Here is a 22,568-nt window from a genome sequence, read left to right on the forward strand (position 1 = left end):
ATTAGTTTGAAAGGCCTTGTAAAATACAAGCGCCTGTTTCTGTCCGTGCTTCTTTCAAAGTAACACCGAGTCGAGTGAACCGGATGTCGTTGGGGTGTCAAAGATGGCGCTCTCCTTGACACGGTGAAACCTTATAAGTCAGTGTTTTGTTAGAAATGCGTTAGTTTTAAACTGTCTAAGGACACAAAGTGTTCTTGGATTTCATATAATAGACTGTATTTAATTCTATAAGTGGCAGAAAGCTTAATAGAGATGGCTCTGAAGGAAATCAGCGGTTTGGTTCGGCTGTTGGGTCAAATTCACCGGGGTGGTTCGGGTTTTGCTTCAAAGCACTCAGGTGAGTTACAAAAAAACACCAAAATATAAAATTAAAAAACATAAAAATAATTAATGTTGTTGTTATTGAGTCGCTGTTGGTAACTAGGTTGGGCTTTTCTTTAATTAGCTCGGTGTTTAAGTCAGGCTTCGGCTCAGCCCGAACCCATCCTGGATGAGAACGAAGCCGTGAGCCCGACCTTTGTGAACAGAAACCCGCGGAACCTGGAGCAGCTGGTGCTAGCAGTGAAGGACCGGGGCTGGAAGACCACCTGGCCTCATCAGCAGTTCTACCACAGGTGAAAATAAACGGATCGCCTCTTTGGAGCTGGAAGGAAAGGCGTTCCCAGAATGAAACATTAACCCTTTTCCAAAGCTATAATGGCTTTTGGTGGCCCTTTGATTTAATATGGCTCCAATAATTACAACATTTGCAGTGGATGTAGCTAATATACTCTTAATAAGAACTTAAAGATATTTCCCTGTGAGATATCAGGAGATGAAAATAACAAACCTGCTAGGATGATTTGGTGATATATTTCATAATATATGGTACATTTACAACGTAATACTTACATATATATAGTATATGAAGTAAATATTAACTTCAAAAAGAAACATAAGATACCTTAGCATGATCAGATAGCTTTGAAATGCAGCATTAAATAGTCTGAAAACAATAACATTATCAATAATGTATGCATAAAATCTTTCATTGGTTACAGGAAACTGATCACTGATCAGATTCTTCTTTAATATCTCATGAGCTAGAAGAAATATGGAATAAAAACAATAAACTATTGAAATGTTTGTTAGGGGATTATACAAGTATAAATCTTACCCATAGAAGAAATACTTTACAGACAAGATGAGTAGTTTACAAAGTGCTGTACCAGCATCCAGTTGTGATTTTTTTTATTTATCTTTCATTTATTAAAGATTTGAATTCCTGCAGAGATAAAACATCGTTCCAAGTCCTTTTCTGCATTATTGCATGCCGATGGGGTGAAGAATTTAAAAGCTTTTTTATCCAGTTCAGTTTTGACTCTCCGTACCTGCATGAGAACATGGGGCCATATCGGTTACAGTTTCTTTACAAATGTAGACATGAATATGGACGTGCAAGAGTAGATTTGTAGGTAAGTTAGTATAATCATGTATAACGTATGGAAATTCATCCTTCCATTTTCCGTCACGCTTATCCCAAGCGAGGGGTGCTGCTGCCTATCCCCAGCTGTCTATGGGCGAGAGGCGGTGTACACCCTGGACAGGTCACCAGTCCATTGCAGGGCAACACAGAGACAAACAACCATTCACACACACACTCACACCTAAGGAGAATTCAGAGAAGCCAATTAACCCAACAGTCATGTTTTTAGAATGTGGGAGGAAGCCGGAGTACCCGGAGAGAACCGCTCAGGGAGATCATGTAAACTCCATGCAGAAAGACCCTGGGCAAGGAATTGAACCCAGAACCTTCTTGCTGCAAGGCAGCATTGCTACCCACTGCACCACTGGTTATGACAGTATGGAGATTATTACAGGGAAAAATAAGAAACAGAAAAAAAAAGAATTAGAATTCACCTTTATTGTCATTACACGGTAACAAGTGCAAATAAATGAAATTCATTCACTGCATTTAACCCATCCTCTCGGGGAGCAGTGGGCTGCCATGGTGTGGCTCCCAAAGAACACTTGGGGGGTTAAAGGGTCTTGCTCAGGGACCCAGAGTGTCAGTCATAGGTGTGGGGCTTCAAATCAGAACCTCAGGAATCAAAGCGCAATGTTCTAACCACTAGGCCGCCACTCCGCAAAAGACAGATTTGTTGTTTTTTTTTTGGTTTCTATCTGGTGGGTTTTCAGTCACTATACCTCTTTGTTGTAGTAATGTTGGGCGAACCTCCACCATTTCAAGTATTGAGAGAAACAAGGTTAGTAGAGTTTTGTTTTTTTTAGGGCTGCAACTAATGATAAGTTTTAAAAGTCGATTAGCCTGTCGATTATTTTTACATTAATCGATTAATAATTGGATAGCCAAAGATTCTTTAAAGAAGACTTTTCACAAAATTAAACCAGGTGAAACAAACTTTTACACTTGAGGAATTCTGCATAGAGCATATTGAAGGGCACATTTTTTTTTATCTTAAATGCAAAATGTATATATATTTTTGTACAATCTTTGCATAATTACAGCTCTAATTCTGTTGCTCTGTCAGCTAAAGGTATGTTTTAGAGTCGCTATACTCCCATGATTATTCGATTACTAATTTAGTTGACAGTTATTTCAATAATCGATTAATCATGATTCATTCGATTGTTTCAGCGGTAGTTTTAACTCTTAAATACTAGTGGTTTAGATGGATGAAAAAGCATCTTTATGACTGTTCCAGTCATGTTAGAATATTTACAATTTGCATCTAGCTGAGGAAAAATTATTTATTTTGAAGTAAAAGTGAAGGATTTGATAAATTCAACCCTTTGTGGTTAGAGAAAACAGTCGTTACAGACGAAAGAACAGTTTAAATTTAAAAAGGTTGAACTTTCCTGAAACTCACCATGTTAAAATATTTAGACCATCTCCTGGTTCTTTCATCATTTCAGGTTGATGTTTACTCGCAGCCAGCACCATGTCACGGCGGAGGTGTTCTCCTGTACCTCGCTTGTTCCCGTTCTCTCCTGCTCCACCAAGGAGTGGGCCATAAAGAAGGAGCTGGCTTCCACAAACTGTGTTGCGGCGTGTCAGGCTGTGGGCGAGGTTCTGGCGCAACGATGCCAGCAGGCGGGCATCACCAGGATGGTGTACAGGGCGATTCCCTGGACTTACCGCTCAGACGCAGTAAGTATTTCTACCCAGAAAGTGTTACTACTTATAGCAAAGGTGCTTAGATGTAGGGTTCTTAAAAAATATTTTCTTTTCATTTCTCTTTTAGAAAAGTCTTTTTTTTTTCTTTAGAAATACATCAGGCAAAGTTTCAGATGCTAATTACTGTGCGCTGCTTTCAGCGAGGAACATGAATAAAAACTTAAACGGCCCATAATAAAGCAGGGTTTCTGCGGGTCATTAAAAAAACATTAAAAGTCATTCAATTATAATTTTTTGAATTAAGGCCTTAATAGGCATTAAAATTCATTTAATTAGATTATAGTGGCATTTAGAATGCTTTTAAAAAAATATATACATTTATACATAAAACAATTTCGTCAGATATATTATAACAGATATAACTCGTACCATGTGTTTGTGCGGAACTCCTTCCAGTTGATCGTAAAGCATTAAATTACTTGTTCCTGTATAAACCTTGTAAAGTGGGCTATTTACAAATGCAGTGTCTCCAGGCATTTGCACCAGAAGATAGAACATGAGTCCACAACTTTAACGACAAGGCAAGAATCAGAATTTTTTTAAATGCATTTTTTTGTGAAAAGTATTTTCCTCCTTATAGATTTTCTATTTTTTATTTAGACTTTGATATCAATGGGGCATTTCATGGAGAAATAAAATAGTCTTGCAAAGTCAGAAATCTGACAGTGGTGGTTAGACTGACGAAGTGACTCATTCATGGCTGCCTTCATTTAAAACATGAAAAACTCCCAGCTTTTTTCTCAGATTATCTTTGATATTTAAATTTTGAGAACAAAAAAGTAAACAGAAGAGCTGTCAAAATATTAATTTTAAGGACTGTAGCATTCATGTTTTTTTTATGGATTTTTACTGGTTTTTTTTTTTTAAGTTTCATCTTTTTCCTCTTCACAGGTTCAGGCCTTCAGAGCTGCGATGAAACAGGGAGGAGTCATCCTCAGTGAACCCAGAAGGAAATACATTGGGACCTAAAGTGCAGCATCCTTCCCATATATTGCTTTTATAAACGTCCATTGTATCTATAAAACCTTCTTTTGTCACATTACTGTACAGATATTTACATTAGAAAGGCTGAAATAAAGGAGAATGTGATGAATACTGTCATGTGTCTAATGAATAAATCTGATCTCCTGTTGTTTGTTAATAAATAGACTAAATGACTTGGTTAGGATGTCTTTATTTGCCACAGAGTTTTTCGTAAACAGGAGTGAGCTGTAGAAAGCCAAGTACTCGCCACAACAATAGAACAGCTTTGGGTGCAACTTAAAGTTACCAATCAGATCACAGTACAGTGCAGGTTTGCCTCAGGCAGTGTGAACAGTGTGGGAATATAAAGTGAATGGAATTGATTTTCATTGTGCACATGCAGGTTTAATGAATTATTTAGCTTGGATGCACTCAAAGATACAACCAACATGAAATGAGCCATGTTGGCATCTGGTGACATCTGGGTAATAAAGAATACAATTCTTATAAATACACACAAGAAGAAACCCTGAACAATTTGGTCTTGTAGGCTGGTATATAAACACAAACAAATGCATCCAGACCACCAGCAAATACAAATGGAGTCCTCTATACTGTAAAGAAGCACAATCTCTGGAAATCACATGGATGAAGCAGAGAAACTAGGAAAGATCCAAGATGGAGTCATCTTAGAGATAAAAACAAAAAATCCAGCAAATATTTAACTCTCAGGTTAAAGGCACTCATGCACTCCTGGTGAATACATCAGAATAAAAACCATCTACAATTGTTCCTTATTGTTTTTTTTATATATATATATATATAATTAAATAGATTTACTGGCACATAAAAAAACAGTTTGGCAATCAAGCATGCGCCATAAAACTGGCCTTTAACGTGGTCCGTAATGCACAGCTTTGATACAGTGAAATCCTTCCAGCAGAGATCTTAGAAAGCAGAAGGTGTGATGGGGTCGTTTAAAAAGCCGTGTGTTCATCAGCGGGGGAGAGATTACAGGTATTGCATAGATCTCTCTGAAGTGTTGAAGGGTGAACTCCAGTGGGCAGGAGGGAGGGTCTGTGGGATCATGGTGACAAGATTTTATAACCATAATACCATTTGACAGACTGACATGAGCTAAATGAAATCCAGGCTGGGAGTGTTACAGCAATACTGCAGAGAGAGTAATAACCCAGGTATCACTAGGAGCTCAGGTATGCAATGCAAGCCTAGCAAAATCAACTACATCTTCAACAGAACTGCCTTGGCTTTGTTCCTGGATTCCTCCCCCATCAGGATTTCCTTTATTGAACCCCCTCCCTCCTGTGCCTCCCTGATTGTCCAGGCTTTTGTCCACTTTAGTGATTACTTCGTCCATCGTCCGGCAGGGAGCGTGGCTCTGGCGACACATCTAAGCACGCTTTTTGGTGGGTCAGCCGTCGGCCTTGGCTGCGCCTCCGCTGCTTAGGAGAGCGTCTCGGACTGCCAGGAAGCTTTGCACAGAAGTTGAACAGAGTTTGTTATAAAAGGGCAGATTTAAATGTGCAGAGAATCCATGCAAAGAAAGAAATGGGGGATGATACGCAGCAGAAAGTGTTTGAAAACTTTTATGAATAAAATGAAACAGATTGAACGGGGGGAAAAAAACATGCTAAAAAAAAAATACCTGATGCTTTCTTTGAAAGTTTTCTAAATACTTTTCAAAGACATCTGTTTGTAGATGTTTACCCAAAGGATTTAGTTAAAGGTATAGAGGAGGATGTTCTTTTTTTTTTGGTGGATGTTCAAACTAAGTGGTACTCCAAATTGTCAATCACTCTGGTGATATGTTTACGTTACGTCCTGTGTGCTTGTCCCCATTTTCACTTATGTAGGCGAATTACTGTCCCCCAGACATCGGCGGCTATATTTTTTATATTTATATCTTTTGAAAACATCTTTTAATGATAATATTTACCGTTTCATGTCCCTTTTCCATGTCATCCATTTCACTGATGGACTGCATGAGGGAGAACAGGTTCATCCTGCCACTGCGGTTCACGCTTGGAGCGACCTTTGGATTAAAGCAATATGTGGTGAATCATCAGTGTCTTAAGATCAAACGTTTTTGCATGTTCTGTCCTGTAATCCGATTGGCTGACCTTGTCCGGTTCATTTATAGTGATGGTGGGACCTTCTACTTCCTGGATGTCAGATGGTGGAGCTTTTTCTTCAAACACCTGAATGTGTTTGAGAAACAAATTGAGATCAATTAGCCTGAAAAAAAACAACAAAAAATGGCAGGTTTGTTTTGTAGAAGTGATAGGATTACTTCTTGGTCTTCTTCTGAATTATTTTCCTCATCTGAGCTGTCATCCTCCTCCTCCTCGTCATCATATTCCTCCTCATCCTCTTCCTCCTCTCCTGGCTTTCCATCTTGCGCACTTTGCTCCTTTCGCACAGACTTCTGTCTGGGCTTCCAGAGAGCGCTGTGACGCTGCTGGCTGCAAAGACAGACAAACAAACATTAAAGCACTGATGTGACTGATATCTTCAGACATTCACACACAAATTAACATTCAGATGTTCTTTTGGTGGAGGTGACATCAGGTCCTACCTTGCACTGAGGATACCACTGTAGGTCTGCAGCTGCTTCAGGAAGCCGTCGTTGGGTTTGATAATAGACCTGCATTCCCGGACGTAGGCCAGCGCCTCATCCAGAGACCAGCGCTGCTGCTTCATGGCGTAGGCGATTACCGTGGATGCAGATCGGGACACGCCCATCTTACAGTGCACCAGCACCGCTTGACCACTCTTCCTGTGAAGCACAAATGAGGCGTAATCGCTCAGGGGTTCAAAGGGCAGCACATGTGGAAGATAACTGCTGGTTGATGGGGAAATCTTCAAACATCCGATTTTCTACGTTAAAACAAAACTAGAAAATGGAGAAGCTTCCTTTTTCTCTCTCAGTTCTTTAGCTCAAATATGCTGTATTTGTAGATTTGGGAAAAAGACAAAAAAAGACTAAATAACCGTCGACTTTAACAGCTTTTTGTTTTTAATGAGAATCCAACAAAGAGACTTTGGTTGAAGTGATGTTTTTTAGACAGAATCAAAAGGAGTAAATATAAAGTTTTTAAAACAAAAATGTGGTTAAGATCAAGAATTTTGACTTTCCTGACATATTTAATCAAAAGTGTGCCTCAGAACTTATCTACTTGTACTGTGGTGCCAAATAAGCTTAGCACAAAGTCCAAATTACAACACATCTCACCCAAATGTGATAAACATTAACGGGCTGACTGCTCTACTCTCTGAGGCATATTTTACTGCTCATCAAAGGGCTTTAAAAATTCATGAACAAATCCCTAACAGCTACATCTAACAACTCAGAAACCTCATCATCAATATGAGCGGTTGCTCCTTTAAATCAAAGGTTTCTCTGTAACAGTTCTTTTAGTTGTCATTTCATGGGGCAGACTTGCATGCAAGTATGTTTCCACCAGATCTGTTATAGCAGTAAATCTGCCCTAATCATTTACTAGATTTACAGCCAAATGTTGAGATGCATAAAAAAAAAAAAAAATATAATAGTAAAAAAAGAAAAGGGAAATATGTCAACTGATTTAGAATCTGGGGTCAAATAAGGTTAAAACATGTCATGTTTAATTTACTGTGAATTTTCCCTGATCCTGATAAAGCAGAACATTTAAATACACGCTTAAATATGCACATACATTTCACCAATACACTAATTCCAGAATTGAGGGTCAGGGCCCCTTTCAGAGTCATGGAACAACAATTACAATTATCTCAATTACTTGAGATCCTTTAAAGAAATTATCCTACACAATGAAAATGGTCATGATGAAGCTTATTTATGTGTTTAAAGATGTTAAAGTACAACTTAGAAATGGACAAAACTAAATTAATGGAATTTTGGTCTGTTTTGTTAACATTACGCTTTTATTACTATGGTTAATATTTTTTATTATTATCTTTAGAAGTTATGGTATTTCAGTCAATACTGAGAATATTCTAGTACAGTTTTTTGGGTCACAGGCTGAAACGTTTAGGAAACGCTGCACTAATACTTGAGAAAATTGTACCACTTTTTTACTAAGCCCCTAAAGGGACACTGAAGAAAAAAAAAAAAAAACTTTCTTGTGTGCACCAGAAAGTATCTTGTGTGAATCAGATACTTTCTTGTCCACACCAGTTAGTTTCTCGTGTGCACCAGTTTCTCTTGTGCACCAGTTGGTTTGTTGTAGGCACCATTTAGTTTCTTGTGCGCACCAAATACTTTCTCCTGTGCACCAGTTAGTTTCTCGTTCGAACGCATGCGCATTTCGGGCAACAGTATTCATTAAAATGGATGAACATGAACCAATTAGACTATATTTTCATTTTGGGCTACCATACAAAGACATTGCTGCATTGCATGCAAGATGTCACCATTATGTTGTGTCTGAACGTCACTTAAAAGGTATCCTGAAGTTTTGTGGTCTATTTCGGCCCAGAGGATACACAAACATTGATTATGTTGTTATGTTCATTCACACACACTTGCAAACCACTGGTCAACTGCACGGATAGAGATGGATGTTTAAAAAATGTCTGGAAAATGGATTAAAGGTAAAAAATTAGAGGTCTGTGCCACTGGGGTGACTGTGGCCTCAGGTGCAGGAGTTTGGCCTTCAATTGGAGGGCTCCAGCTTTGGCTTTCAGTGTTGTTGTGTCCTTGGGCAAGACACTTCACCGGCATTGTCTACTGATGGCGGTCAGAGGGCCCGCTGGTGCCAATGTATGGCAGCCTAGCTTGTCAGTGAGCCCCAGGGCAGCTGTGGCTACAATGTAGTTTGCCACCATCAGTGTGTGAATGAATGAATGAATGAATGGATGAATGAATGACTGAATGTAGTGTAAAGTGCATTGGTCAAGTTTCCTGAATTAAAAAAGTTCTTTATACAGTAAGTACAGGGAATATATAAGTACAGGCCATATTAAAAGAACTTGATCCAAGAGGCGTTTAACTTAGGAGAACCAGACCTCTTCGTTGCAACATCTACTTTGCAAAACTATAACTGGTGTGCAAGAGAACATTTTTTATTTCTCTTCAGTGTGCCTTTAGGGGCTCAGTAAGTTTTACACTAAAATAAGCTTTAGAATAATCATAAAATGGATCTCTGTGAGGACTGCATACAGGTTGTGGACCATGAAGGTGAGGGTCGGGGAAACCCGGGCAGACCATGTTTCCTCACAGTCATTCAGCTCTAGAAGTCATCTAATATGTTTTAATTCAAACTGTGAGTCATGAAGGGTTTTAAACTTGCGAATCAGCTCCACCTTGCAGAGTTAATGAAGTTGTATGTGTCCGGCCAGTGAGAGAGCAGATCGGTGGCCTCCACGTCGTACACTCTGATGTTCATGTAGGTGAAGGATTCTGGGTAAAAGTTGTCGATCTCTCTTGTGACATTGAGAATGTAGCCAACGCTGAGAAGCACACAGAAGCAGAGTCACCGTTAGTGACTCTGCAAAGACAAAAACTCATACTTCTGAATTAAACTCATCATGAAACATCTGGAGACAGACACATTTACAGACACTATAACACACACTAACTTGTTTTTCTGCAGCTCCTCAAAGTTAGCTGCGTTCCACTCAGAGCCCTGAAAATAGATAGTTTAAAACAAGTTAGTGAAAAAGACAGGAAGGCGGAAACGGCCTGCAGAGTCGTCTTCCCTATCACTGTCAGCACACCATCTCACACAAAGAGGAAGTTGGAGTCATGTGACAACATCCTCGCTTCTGTCATTATATTGACCTATGGAGGGAAAGCCCTCTTCGCTGCGGTAAGGTTTACAACAGCTTTACTCACCAAGTAAAGGTAATCAAATATTTTCGAGGGTTTGTCCATCTGAGCCATGGTAACCAAGATCTCATTATCTATGTACTCCTTGTAGGGTCTCATGTCAAACCCTATCCTGGTCTCCAGAGCAATGTGCACCTGCAGAAACAAATGAAACCTTAAACAACGCATACATTTATCTATTCACTACTATTCAAGCACCCTGCTGGTCTACTTGAGATCTACTATCTGTCCTCTAACCATGCATCCTACCATTTTAGACGTGAGGTTGTCCAGATCTTCAGTCCTCATGATGTCTCTCAGGTTCTCTTTGATTAGCCTTTCATTGGAAACTCTATCTGCAGAGCTTTTTAAAAATAAAAAATAAGAAGCTTTACCACAACAGTCTGTTTGCATTGCAAAACAGGAACAGAACAACTTTTTACTCATTTTATATAACTGCATGAAAGGATAAAACATGTTAAACTTCAAACCAAATATTAAGTAAGATTACAACTGAAAATTGATTGTGCTAAAGCATTAACTTCTTGATGTGCTGCACTTTTAGATGGTTCTGTTTTAACTTTGCAGTAAATAAAATGCAGATAGTTTCCTGTTCCACCTCTGGTTGCAGAAGTGTTTCAGATCACTAATCTAAATAGAAAATAAAATAAAAAGAAACAAGCCTCTAACCTTTGTCCACTACTGTCCCGGCGCACTGACTCCAGGTCATTCATGGCCTCCCATTCGTTCAAGCAGAACCGATCGGACTCAATGTGCTGGGCGTAGTGCTGGGCCCACTCCAGCCCACAGCCTGGGATTAGTGCTGCTTTGACTGCCCGCTCGCAGCAGCCGTGCAGGACTTGTAGGATAGACCTGAAGGAAACAGAGACAAGGTAGAAAGATCAGGTCTTAAGAAAGAAGCACAGCCATTACCAAAAGGCAGTGCCTTGAGAAAGTATTCACACCCCTTAAACTTCTTCTTTTTTTTTTACAAACCAAAGAAAAAGTAACATCTAAATAAGCCGAAAGCAGCAACAGAAGAGGACAAGAAGGCCGTAATTTTGCAGGACAATGACTGTTATCTAGAGAGCTTGTATGATTTTCTCCATTGAAGCTGAGCTTCAGCTGTTTTTAGAAGAAGATTGGGTAATAAACCCAACAATGCCACCTATAACAGCAGCAGCAAGAGTAAGGTTTAGCCAGTCATCTCTGAGGTGTTCATTTAGAAAAGTCTATAACCCTTGGAGAAAGTATCCACGACTAAGTGGTGCTCCTTTTTCTTTCATTGGTGCTATTCTCTGTCTTCATAAAGAAAAGACAAATGAAGGTTTCTTTACTAAATATATTAACTTCATCTAAATCAGATTCTCAAACCTGTAAAAAAAAAAGCATTTTTTCTAAGAAAAAAAAGGCTTTGATTTGGTCCACTGTATAAATGCTGTTTCTGACATTTTGAATTGAAAAAGCTTCCGGGATGGTAAGCGAAACGTCTTCAAACCAATGCACTTTTCAGACAGGAGATTATCAACTAGCTTTATAAGCATCTACAGGACAAGAGATGTTGTTTTTAGGTGCTAGTTGGACTGGAGCGATCTGACAGGTTGGTACCTGCCATGTGAGGGCAGGCAGGTAAAAATGAGCAGAACTGGAGCCTAACAAACCTCTAATTTCTATACAAACAAATTTCATTGATGAAAACGTTTTTTTTTGTCTTGTTCAGAAGTAGGAAATTTGCAACAAATGTGTCTCAATGTGCTGGACTAATGGTAAACACAAGGTGTGAGAAAACCTGAAGAAGAGAGTATAGTTGTGATGATAGGCTTTTTTTTATTATTCCAGTTTGTTCCCAGTTTTCTGAGAACTAGTGGGAAATAAAAAGGGCTAAAATGCCTGAGGGTAAAAACTGAAATCCGAGCGCCTCCTCGTCCCTCGACACTCCCTAAGACACCTGATCATTATGGTTTTTACTTCTTTTGTGTCAGCAGTACTCACCACATGGTCTGCATGGAAACGGGTTTAAAATTTCTGGTCTCCTCTGCTGACGTCACACTAAAACCACTGCAAAAGAAGAAAAAGAAAAAACACAGATATGAGCTCTGATAATGAGCTCCTGGGAAAAGCAACAAGTCAAGGAGCGTTATGGAAGAAAACATCTGATAAGAGACAATTACTGGGAAAAAATGCAGCCGCTAGAACGAGGGAAAGGAAAATATTCAGCAGGCATAAGTGACAATTCAGGTAAATAACGTAAAAATGCAAATGTGAGGGAGGAGAGATAGGAGAAAAAGTGACTCAGTGTGAGATGTGATCTGGCCTTATGAGGGCTGAAACCAAAGTGTTACACTCAGCATGTGAAGGGTGATCAGTTAATACACAGCAGGCTCAGTCCTCACACCATGTGAGCCTGAATGTTTAGCCCTGCTTCACATTGCCTCTCTGCAGACATTTAGACACTAGATGCTTTTAACACAGCTTTCAGCAGCTGAACTCTCCCCGAACACATGAGCTTCATGTTTATGTAAGAGCCTGAGTGAGAATGAGCATGTGGAATTTATAGCAAATGAGTCGACTCTATGAATAACAAGTTGTCTCTGGAAGGAAACCCAGACACAAGGCTGCAGGCTGGTTTCACTTCAGCTCTCTCTCTTCCTAAATCTTGTAAATATCTCCTACCCATCTCCATCCAGATAGACTTGTGTGTCGCTCCACAGCGGCAGAACCAGGCCAATGGTGCAATGATCGCTGCAAAGAGACAAAATTTTAGATTCGCAAACCAGTAGGCTGTTTTTACAATAGGCATCTGAGTTACTGTCACCTGTCTGAGCTGGGAAAATCAATGCCCAGAAGAATGCTCTCTTGTTTGCTTGCCAGCGTGGAGACGACGATCAGATACCTGACTCTGACAGTGCTGACCGACTCCAGCTCCACCGCCTACGTGACAGAGGACGAGTCAGTGCAGAAAAATAAAAATCCTTCACATGCAACATGAGGCCTGATAGAAGCATAAACATTTAACTGACTGCGAAAACTAGAAAATATGAGCAGATTGTATAGGAAATAATACAAATCCTTGTTTTCTGTCTTTCTTGGTTCAGTTTTATCTTGAAAGTGTGTCACACTGTTGAACACAGATGTAAAGAGAATCTAAGCTGAATTGCCTCCAGCAGCAGGTGCTATAAACCTCTTATAAATGTAACGGTATTTGTGATTCCCAAGTTGTTGTTTTTTTTTAAGATATCGACTCAAAGCTGCTAAAAATTTCCATCAAAGCTTTCCTAAAATGTAAGGGCTTTTAATGAAATGCCTGAGAAAGTTCTGGACTATCAAACTGCCCCTGACTTTATTTATGAAATATAAATATGAAAAGATAAAGTATAAATATTAACTATTACAGTATAAATTAATTATCATTAGCAAAGTTTTTTTTTTTTTAAACATAACTATAAATTATAAATATTTTTATCTATTCTAATGCAAGCATAAGACCAAAACCTGCATTTTTATCATCTTCACAGTAGGATTTTTAAACTAAATTCTCCCCATGCCTTAATTTTTCATTTTTTGGCTTTAATCACATTATGCATTTGGCACCAGGGCTCACCAGCTTGATGGTGTCCTCTGGTCTGAGCTGTTCCAGCATGGCGTGGAGGTGTCTGAGCCGCGTGTCTGATGCTTCTTTTTTCACAGGAGATACGTCGTCAGTAGAAGTTTCTTCTTCCAGCCCACCAACGTCGCCATCTTCCAGTAGGAGGGCCGCTCCTTTAACCAGAGCGAAACTCTCTCTGGACATGGAGAACAATTAGTTTTTAGTTTTTAGATTATTTAAATTTGGTAAAGACCTACCTTTTCTGAAGTCGTCCTTTCTTTTGGAGGCCTTCATCCTTCAAAATACATACAAATTCATTAGTGAGATAGAACAGTAAAATATATATATATATATATATATATATATATATATATATATATATATATATATATATATATATATAGTCTCTAATACCCCTGCAGATATTTGACCTCTTTACAGCCTTTACCAGCGCTGACTCTCCCTCTTGGATAGGTATAAATTAACCCTTTTTTCCCCTTTGATGATTATTATTTTTTTTATAATTATATTTGTTAATTTCTTAAAACTCAGAAGTTTACGATATGTTACACCACTACCGTCAACCATTCAAAGTCAAATGTTTTGGAGATCCTTTTCAAAAGCTTCTGACAACAGTTTGCTTGAAGTTTGCCCCGTTCCTCCTCACAGAACTGGTGTAACTCAGTCGGGTTGTTTTTGCAACCTTCTTTGCACACACCTTTTCAGCTCTGCCCACATATTTTCTATTGGGCTGAGATCACCTCTTTGTGATGGCTACACAAAAACATTTTGTTTGTCGTTAAGCCACACTGTGACTAAATTTGGTGGTGTGCTCAGGGTCTCTGCTCACTTGGAAGACCAATCAGAGGCATGATGCTGCCACCTCTGTACCTCACATATTCAGTAGCAACCATTCAAAATGGCCCTTGCCAGTCAAACCCCAGCCAAATGGCAGCCCACTTCCCTCCATCTTCCAGCCACTGTAGTGACCCCCTCTTGCATATTTTTTTTACTCTGGCTCCACCCTTTCACTGAATTACAGGGTCTGAGCCAGGAGATAACACTTCTCTTTATATCTTAATGTCCACAAATCATGACAGAAATAATATTTTAGTACAAATATTGATGTTTAAAAGGAATTGTAGGGGACCAGCCAAGGATTTCTTGTGCTTTCAATTTTGGCTCTTTAACCTCACAATGTATAACTGGTAAACTTGGGTTTGATCAAACCACAGAACTGCAAATCATTTTTTAAATCTTTTTGCAGAATTGGCTTCTTCCTTAATGAATGACATTTTAGCCCATGCTGGTAAAGGAGGGTGATTCTCTAAGCAGCTGGACTTTAGTTACAAGTTTTGCAACGAAACATGTTTTCTGGGACACAGAACCCATATTCCTCCTATAATCTCAGGCAGACGGACGTTCCAAAGTTGTTTATGCTTGTCAGAACAGTTTATTGTGACAAACTCAGGAATCTTGAAATTGTTCGTATGTGGTAACCCGATTTATGGGGGTGAACGATTCCCTTTCTGGTTTCCCAATCCTTACACACCAGTAAGTGTGTTTGAATCAAGCCATAAAACAATCCATCATTACAATTTTCATAATCTGAATTATATGATATCATTATCAAGGCTTTCCCAGTTTGCTTAGAGTAATCATTACCTTACAGGACGTAAACTTCTGACTTTGAAGAAATCCGTCATTTAGGTAATGAAAAAATATTTACCCCACATTAAAACCAATGCCATTTTTTTGCAGATTATATAATTCTACATACTGAGGCAAAATGTTAATTTGTTGTGTTTAAATAAAAAAAAAAGTCTTGCACAGCAATTCCCATTGTTTCAAATGCTTTCCACTGGTATGTCTCTGGTTAAAGACAAACAAATGTGGCAGCATTTCTGCATGTTATTCCACTACACATGTAAAGGTATAAAACAATCACAAGTTGTTTAGATCTATGCGTTGCAAAAAAAAAAACAAGAGCTGGAGGTGGGATTAAAGCAACCAAATAAAGTTCAAAATCATAGAAGAAGAAGAAATGTAAAGAAGATACATGATGCAAGAACATAGAAAAGGAGTGAGAAACAAGAGAAGTAGCAGTAGCACTGAAGAAAAAGAAAATACATGAGACAGTAACGTTACCTTTTACGCAACTGACAAGTCCAGACAGAGTCAAGAAAAGAAAATTAAAGAGAAGTAGGCAGGAGCCAGGAGAGGAACGATGAGGAGGGGGTTGAAGAAGGAAAAAAAAAAGAAGGAGAAAACAAGTTAAGATAGTTGGTGATCAGATTCTGTGACAAAATATGCAAAGAATGAGACTTGGAGCCAGACTTAAATCATCTATGGTTTAGCGGACAATGATAAAGAACAGAACAGTTTTTGACATTATTTTCATGAAAGTGTGAGAGAGATGAAAGGGAGAAGATAGGACAGACAGTTGCTAATGATTAAGTGTTAACATGATTATATACATTTGTTTAAAGGCCTCAAAAAGCATTCACACAGAAATAAGGCTGTTCATTCACTTTAATAAGTGGTTTCCTAGATTATATCTGTTGTCTGACTTATCAGGGAAATTAAATGCTCTTCCAAGTGCACTCTGTGCTGGTATCCACAAAGGGACACATTCAGGGGTTGTTGTTTTGTTTGTTTTTTACACCAGCCTTAAGCGTTTTCACCCAAACAAAGCTCTGATCTATATGCAGATAAAGGAAACAGCAGGGGATCTGGGGAGACTTTATGTACAGAGAGACGTGGGGACGGCTAGAGCCTCACCGGGGCGGTGGAGATGGATGGGATCCTATGCAAGGTCAGCAGAGCCATTGCACAGTTAGAGTCTTACTCCAGCAAACCAGTGGTTTCCTGCAGGTCCAGACAGGTTCTGCAGGTTCCTCAGCCAACAGCAAACCGTTGGTGCTAGGGCAATTTTTTCCTGATGGCAAACAGATAACAAGATTAGATAACATCCAATAAATAACTTTCTTGGCCAAACATATGCTTGGGTGTGCTTTTTACACTAAATACTAAACTACCAGTACTTTTAAAAGAGCTAATTCATTGTTTTTGTCATCATGGGATCAATAAAATACAGCTGATGTCTGGGCACCTCCATTTAACTTTTTTTTCTCTGTAAAAAGAATTGATTTAGATGCACTGAGATGGAGAAAAATGCATGAAGCTACTTAATGTTTATTTCAATTAAAAGTAATATGTAAGTAATTAAGATGACAGAGTTTTTATGAGTGGAAACGAAAAAATCCAGAGTAATTAACGTGGTGCAGACATGGTTTGTTATTTCTGAAATATCAGATGATGCCAGTTTGCTTCAGGCATCTCCTTCTTCTCAGAACTTCTTTCACAAGCTGTCACCACTATTCTCAGAAATATGCTCACAAGAAATATATAAAGCCCTGGCTAATACCAACGATTCATTTTCTTCATGTGCGACCTGCCAATTCTACTAACTAGAACATATAAAAGCTGTTAAACAGGCAGTCGTCATTTGATAAAGGAAAGGGTTTGAAAAAGAAACAAAGATATCATAAGATCATTTCAATTTATGCATCAAAGCAGAAGTTGCAGACCTTTATTTTTTATTTTAAACAAGCTACATGTTGGATTTTCAGTCTAAGATTGATGGAGATCTTGCTGAAATTCTAGAAAATGAAATTTGTCCGAATTTGATTAACTGATCATCCAACCAGGAGAAAATTGGCCGTATATGATCTCTGGATAATTAATTGCTACATGTCTGCTGACTTTTCTCTAAACCTAATGCAATATTTATAAAAGAGAAAAAAGACAGCTGGATGAAGCTAGGAGAGGTCAGAAAACATTACATTACTAAGTTCCTACTGTACATGAAGCAGATGAGGTCTGTGGAAACAAGAAAACCTTCACAGCAAACCGGAAGAGGAACCTGATCTGTAATAGGTCCAACAGATACCCTTCCTAACAGATAAAGTCCTTAGCGGCAATAATCAGACTTTGAAAGTGTTGGAGCACTTGTCAACTATAAAGCCACACCTGCAAACATAGCCTTCACCTAAGAGAGGTCAGAATATCATAAAAAAAAATGTCTGTTTTAACAATCCTGAATGTACAAGCATGGTGGTAGTTCCATCATGCTTTGGGGTTTATTATAAACATTAGATACATTTATATAGATACATTTTTTCAATAATGATACAAGAAACATTGTAAGAATCTAACCTGAGGATGGCATTAACAACAATGTAATCTTGAATATGCCACCTCTTGAATATTTCAGATATTTTTTTTTTATCATGTAGGCTGTTTACTAAGAGTAAACATTTTTTGTAGACAGAACTAATAACTTTCAGCCTTTTAGGATTAATATGATCATCTGCAGATAGAAAACATGTTTGTAGAGAATAATGGAGATGGATATTGGGGAATGGCGGCCTAGTGGTTAGGGCATAGAGCTTGGAATCCTGAGGTTCTAAATTTGAGCCCCACTCCTACAGACTGCCACCCTGGGTCTCCGAGCAAGACCCTTTACCCCACACCGCTCCCCGGGGGCCGCACAATAGCAGCCCACTGCTCCCCTAAAGGGATGGGTTAAATGCAAAGGTATATTTCTCCAATGTAAGATCAATTATTATTATCTCCCGCCCAGTGATCAGAATAGACTTTCAATAAAGGATAGAATGAAGGTGAATAAAACTAACTCCTACTGTTATGAGCTACAAAGACACCGACCAACATAATGTAGTTTGCTGCCCTTTTATTTTACTAAAATTGTTCAAATAAAGGTTAGAGACATACGGTTAGAAGTGTACAGTATATAAGACAATAATCATCCTAATACCAGTCTGTGCACTATAAAAAAATGCAAGGGGAGGCTTGGATCCAACATTTAATCAAATAAATATTATTTTAGGTCTCTTCCAGTAAAACTGCTTTTTCAATACTAAATTTGGAAGCTTGCATTGTCCTTTATGATCACATATGGATTTAAGAGACAACTGCAACATTCAACAATTATATCACATTATGTTTTCTTATCAACAGGAAGCAGTAGTGTAAATGCATAAAGATTAATAGACTTAGACAACTTTTATTTGTCATTTTTATACACAGAGTGTATGTAAAATGAAATTTTGTTTTGTAGAGCTTTCAGAGAGTAGATGAGCAGCAGCCTAGCAGTGAAATGAACATTTCCATTTCATAAACTGCAGCAGTGATCAAATGTAAACAGCGTGGGAGAAAAAGATGGTGTAAAACGCATTGATGTGGAAATTCAGAGCATTTCAAGACAAATATATATGGTGCAAAAATGCAGTAGAAAAACTTTTTTTTTTAGTTGAGTTCTTTTTGTTATACTGTATGTCTCTACCAAAGGGCCTGCAGGGAAGTTTATTGTTCTATTTTATCGTCAAAACCAGAAAACTGAGATCAAATGCAATTAGAAATAGGAATGGATGAGAAAAACCTGATCACTGCACCCTCTAAAAACCTTTTCGTGGCACTTTATTTCTAAACTTGCTGGACAACTTTCCAGAAAGGTGAGTTTAAGCCTCAGGATCAACAACCACATAATATAATTTAAATATAACATTAACCTATTGTACTCTTAGAAGTTTCCATCCATTAGGGGCTTACAATCCTAATGCAAATATATCAGCTGCAATTACTAGACTGACTCCTATTAAGGTTGCATTTGAGGATCAGCAGAGCATCAAGGAGTGATACTGATGATTAAAGTGTAAAGCAATACAGATAATGTATATAGTGAGTGAAATGATTATTTAATTATAACTGAACTCTATTTTTGACAATTTCTGCCATTTGGATTTTTTAAGACAGATATTGTCTCAATCTATTACCATGATTATAATAACAGTTCACAATTACAGGGAAGTAAAATAAAAAAGGATCACTCTTACATTAAGTATCAGAGAACGAAAGTAACAAGGCGATTTATATCAACAGATGACAATAAATACAGTTTCCTATGGGCAGCTTTCCCCGTTATTCATGCAAAGCACAGTGTGTACTGTGGTCTGCTGCCCATCTATGTGTAAAAAGCGGAGCATCCACTGCAATAAACGGAATAAATTACCCAATTGATGCCTCGATCATGTTGATAGAGAATCATTTCGATGTTATTGTTTAAACACAGAGTGATATAAACACAGTGCGCTCCAAGTAGCTGAGGTTCGTCACACCAACAGAACGCGCAACAAATCAGCAGCGCAACCTGTGAGCGAGGCAGATTTTACTGCTGCTGCTGGGGACTACAGCCCAAAGACAGTAGGAATTAGGATCAGTTACAAGAAATAAGCCCATTTCCTACCTTTCCAGACTGGGTCCTCCGCTCTAATTTCCTGTTTTGGCGTCTGGGTATGTCTTCCGTACCCAGAGCTCCTTATTCCGCCCTCTGCTGCTGTAGATAGACCATTTACACCGAGAGAGGGGGAGAGAGAGAGGGAGGAGAGAGAGAGAGAGAGTTAAAAAAAGAAATTAAGAGAAATTCCACACGCACATCACATCCCTCTCTATCTTTCAAAAAAAAAGTTTTTTTTTTGTTTTTTGTTTTTTTTTTTCCCAGCAAGTGCATTTCTGAAGGGTGTGGCGTGTATTTCTATTTAGCCCACTGCACCATTTCACTGCATTATGCACCAGATTGTTAGAAAACATCAGTCATTGAAGCACATTTTTATCGGACTTAGGTCTGTAATTAAATCTGCTAAAAAAAAAAGCATTCCCACAGTTTAATGCCGCCACCACCAGAGGCGTGCACAGACATTTTGGGGGGCAGGTGCTCAGGAGGGGGGGGGGGGGGGGGGGGGGGGGGGGGGGGGGGGCACTTTTTACTTTTTAGCGCAGGTGTAACACTTGATTATAAAAAAAAATAACCGCATGTTGAATGAAATTTGACTTTTATTTGTAACATTCTCTAAACGTGAGTTTTCAATGGAAAAAAGTCACATCACCAACAGAACAGACTAAAGCATACTTCTTTCATCTGGCTCATCTCCCTGTTTTCCCTCACCCATCTGCTCTCCCTCATCCTGGTCTTTTTCTGTCTCTGTGTCTTCCCTGAACTCTTCCTCATCTCCTGTCCTGTTATATGTTGATGGTATAGAGCTTCCCTGCTGTGACTGGCTACAATATATTAATAATAACCATCATGACAATAATAATAATGATATTGATAATAATAATAATAATAATAATAATAATAGCTTTAACAAATATGCCACATTAGTTTAAATAATGGGCTATTAGGGGACATGACTGGAAGTCTTGTCACGTGGATATGACTTATGGTAGCCTACAAAATAATAGCTATTTTAATACCTGCTGCACAAACCACTTAAAAATAAAATGTGAACAGCTTTTAAGATTTTTCAATACGATTAACCCTCCTTTCTTGGCATTGTGCTGCAATTACTAAATCAATATACAATTAAGACAATAAAGAGACCAAAATGTGTTAATTTATGTTGCCTAACAAAACCTATACAACAGAAAACGTTTGTCTTAACACATAGATTTGTACAGAAGAGGATTAGGGCCACTGAGAAAAAAAAATTAACTGATTTTTAAATTTTATTTCAGTTTAACATGGGAAAAAAGTCAGAATTCTGACTTTTTTATTGTCAGAATTCTGAGATTAAAGTCAGAATACTGAGCAAAAAGTCAGAATTCTCAGCAAAAAGTCAGAATTATGAGAAAAAAGTTAGAATTATGAGATTAAAGTCAGCATTCTGACTTTTTTTCCCATACTAAACTGAAATAAAATTTAAAAATCAGTTAACTTATTTTTTTTTTCAGTGGCCCTAATCCTCTTCCGTAGATTTGCAATTGCAAACTCTACCAAAATTATTTGTAGCTTATGTGGTCGTCCTCACGTTATCTGTCATTGATTTGGGCCACAGTGTAGTGTAAAACTTTCAGAATCAGAATCAGGTTTATTGCCATTGTTAGTGAAGGAGTTCACAAACTAGGAATTTTTTATGGTACAATCGTGCAACATGAAACATATAATATGGAATAGGTAAATAAAATTATAAAAATATCTAAAAACTGTGGGTATACGTCATGCAATAAAATAGACTAATGTATACACTTAAGATAAAAAAAAATATGGATACAAAATATAAAAAGTAAAATAGCATCTTACAAGGAGACAACTAGTTTATCTGGTGACCAGTCGGCAAAATGCGTGTTTGGTGCTGCTGAATGAGATATTTTAATGCACAACAAAATGATTCTGCTTGATCTGTATATTACCTGGCTAATGGGGCACGGGAGAAGCAGCCTGTCAGCGACCGTTCCTGCTATCTGAAAACTGCTATGATGCTGCGCATCTGGCATGCCCTGCGGGCGACCGAGTGAGTTCACGTGACAAAGGAAGAGAGAGAGGCTGGTCGGGTGTGCGAGAGTAGGTCGGTCATTTCGGGGCATTGTTTCAGTCGTTTTTAATGGCTCAGGTTTTCAAAAGATCATTTCAAAACCGACCTCAGTAAAATCTTAATAATATTAATAATAATAAAAAAAAAACTGAGTTTCAAAAGGGCATTTTCTTTGATAGAGGGCAAACTTCCTAGTGCGTTAGCACCACCTAGTGTCTATGTGTGCACGCCCCTGGCCACCACAATGTCCAACTAAGGAGGGGCGGAGCAAGATGGGGGGCCAGTTAATCATTGGCCACCCCTACCATTTTTTCCCCTTCTAATACAGACAGAAATACTCTCAGGTGGAATATTCAAAACACGGGCTGCTCAGTGGGTAGCACTGCTGCCTTGCAGCAAGAAGGTTGCGGGTTTGATTCCTGGGTCTTTCTGCATTGAGTTTGCATGTTCTCCCTGTGCATGCGTGGGTTTTCTCCGGGTACTCTGGCTTCCTCCAACAGTCCAAAAAAAAATTTAAAAAATGACTGTTAGGTTAATTGGCTTCTCTACATTCTCCTTAGGTGTGAGTGTGTGTGTGAATAGTTGTTTGTGTTGTCCTGCGATGGACTGGCAACCTGTCCA

At 38.5% G+C, this 22,568-nt stretch overlaps 2 protein-coding genes across 2 annotated transcripts; one reads left to right on the forward strand and one right to left on the reverse strand.

Moving 5' to 3' along the window:
- The first annotated feature begins 64 nt into the window (after positions 1–64).
- On the forward strand, positions 65–4,336 carry mrpl18 (mitochondrial ribosomal protein L18). The gene is made up of 4 exons (XM_038296532.1): positions 65–337; positions 446–614; positions 2,917–3,151; positions 4,070–4,336. Exons 1-4 carry the CDS (start codon positions 253–255, stop codon positions 4,145–4,147), a joined length of 567 nt encoding a protein of 188 aa, XP_038152460.1. The 5' UTR covers positions 65–252; the 3' UTR covers positions 4,148–4,336.
- On the reverse strand, positions 4,333–20,020 carry si:ch211-203d1.3 (protein phosphatase Slingshot homolog 3). The gene is made up of 17 exons (XM_038296530.1): positions 19,883–20,020; positions 16,339–16,495; positions 13,815–13,852; positions 13,573–13,753; positions 12,787–12,902; positions 12,645–12,713; positions 11,964–12,029; positions 10,662–10,844; positions 10,242–10,335; positions 9,999–10,127; positions 9,743–9,789; positions 9,467–9,613; positions 6,738–6,938; positions 6,453–6,624; positions 6,283–6,360; positions 6,099–6,194; positions 4,333–5,634 (listed from the first exon to the last, which is right to left on the reverse strand). Exons 2-17 carry the CDS (start codon positions 16,384–16,386, stop codon positions 5,500–5,502), a joined length of 1,800 nt encoding a protein of 599 aa, XP_038152458.1. The 5' UTR covers positions 16,387–16,495; positions 19,883–20,020; the 3' UTR covers positions 4,333–5,499.
- Between the last annotated feature and the right edge of the window lie 2,548 nt (positions 20,021–22,568).

This window comes from Cyprinodon tularosa, unplaced genomic scaffold (assembly GCF_016077235.1).
Source record: "Cyprinodon tularosa strain WSP-4 unplaced genomic scaffold, ASM1607723v1 ctg371, whole genome shotgun sequence".
Taxonomy (NCBI): Eukaryota; Metazoa; Chordata; class Actinopteri; order Cyprinodontiformes; family Cyprinodontidae; genus Cyprinodon; species Cyprinodon tularosa.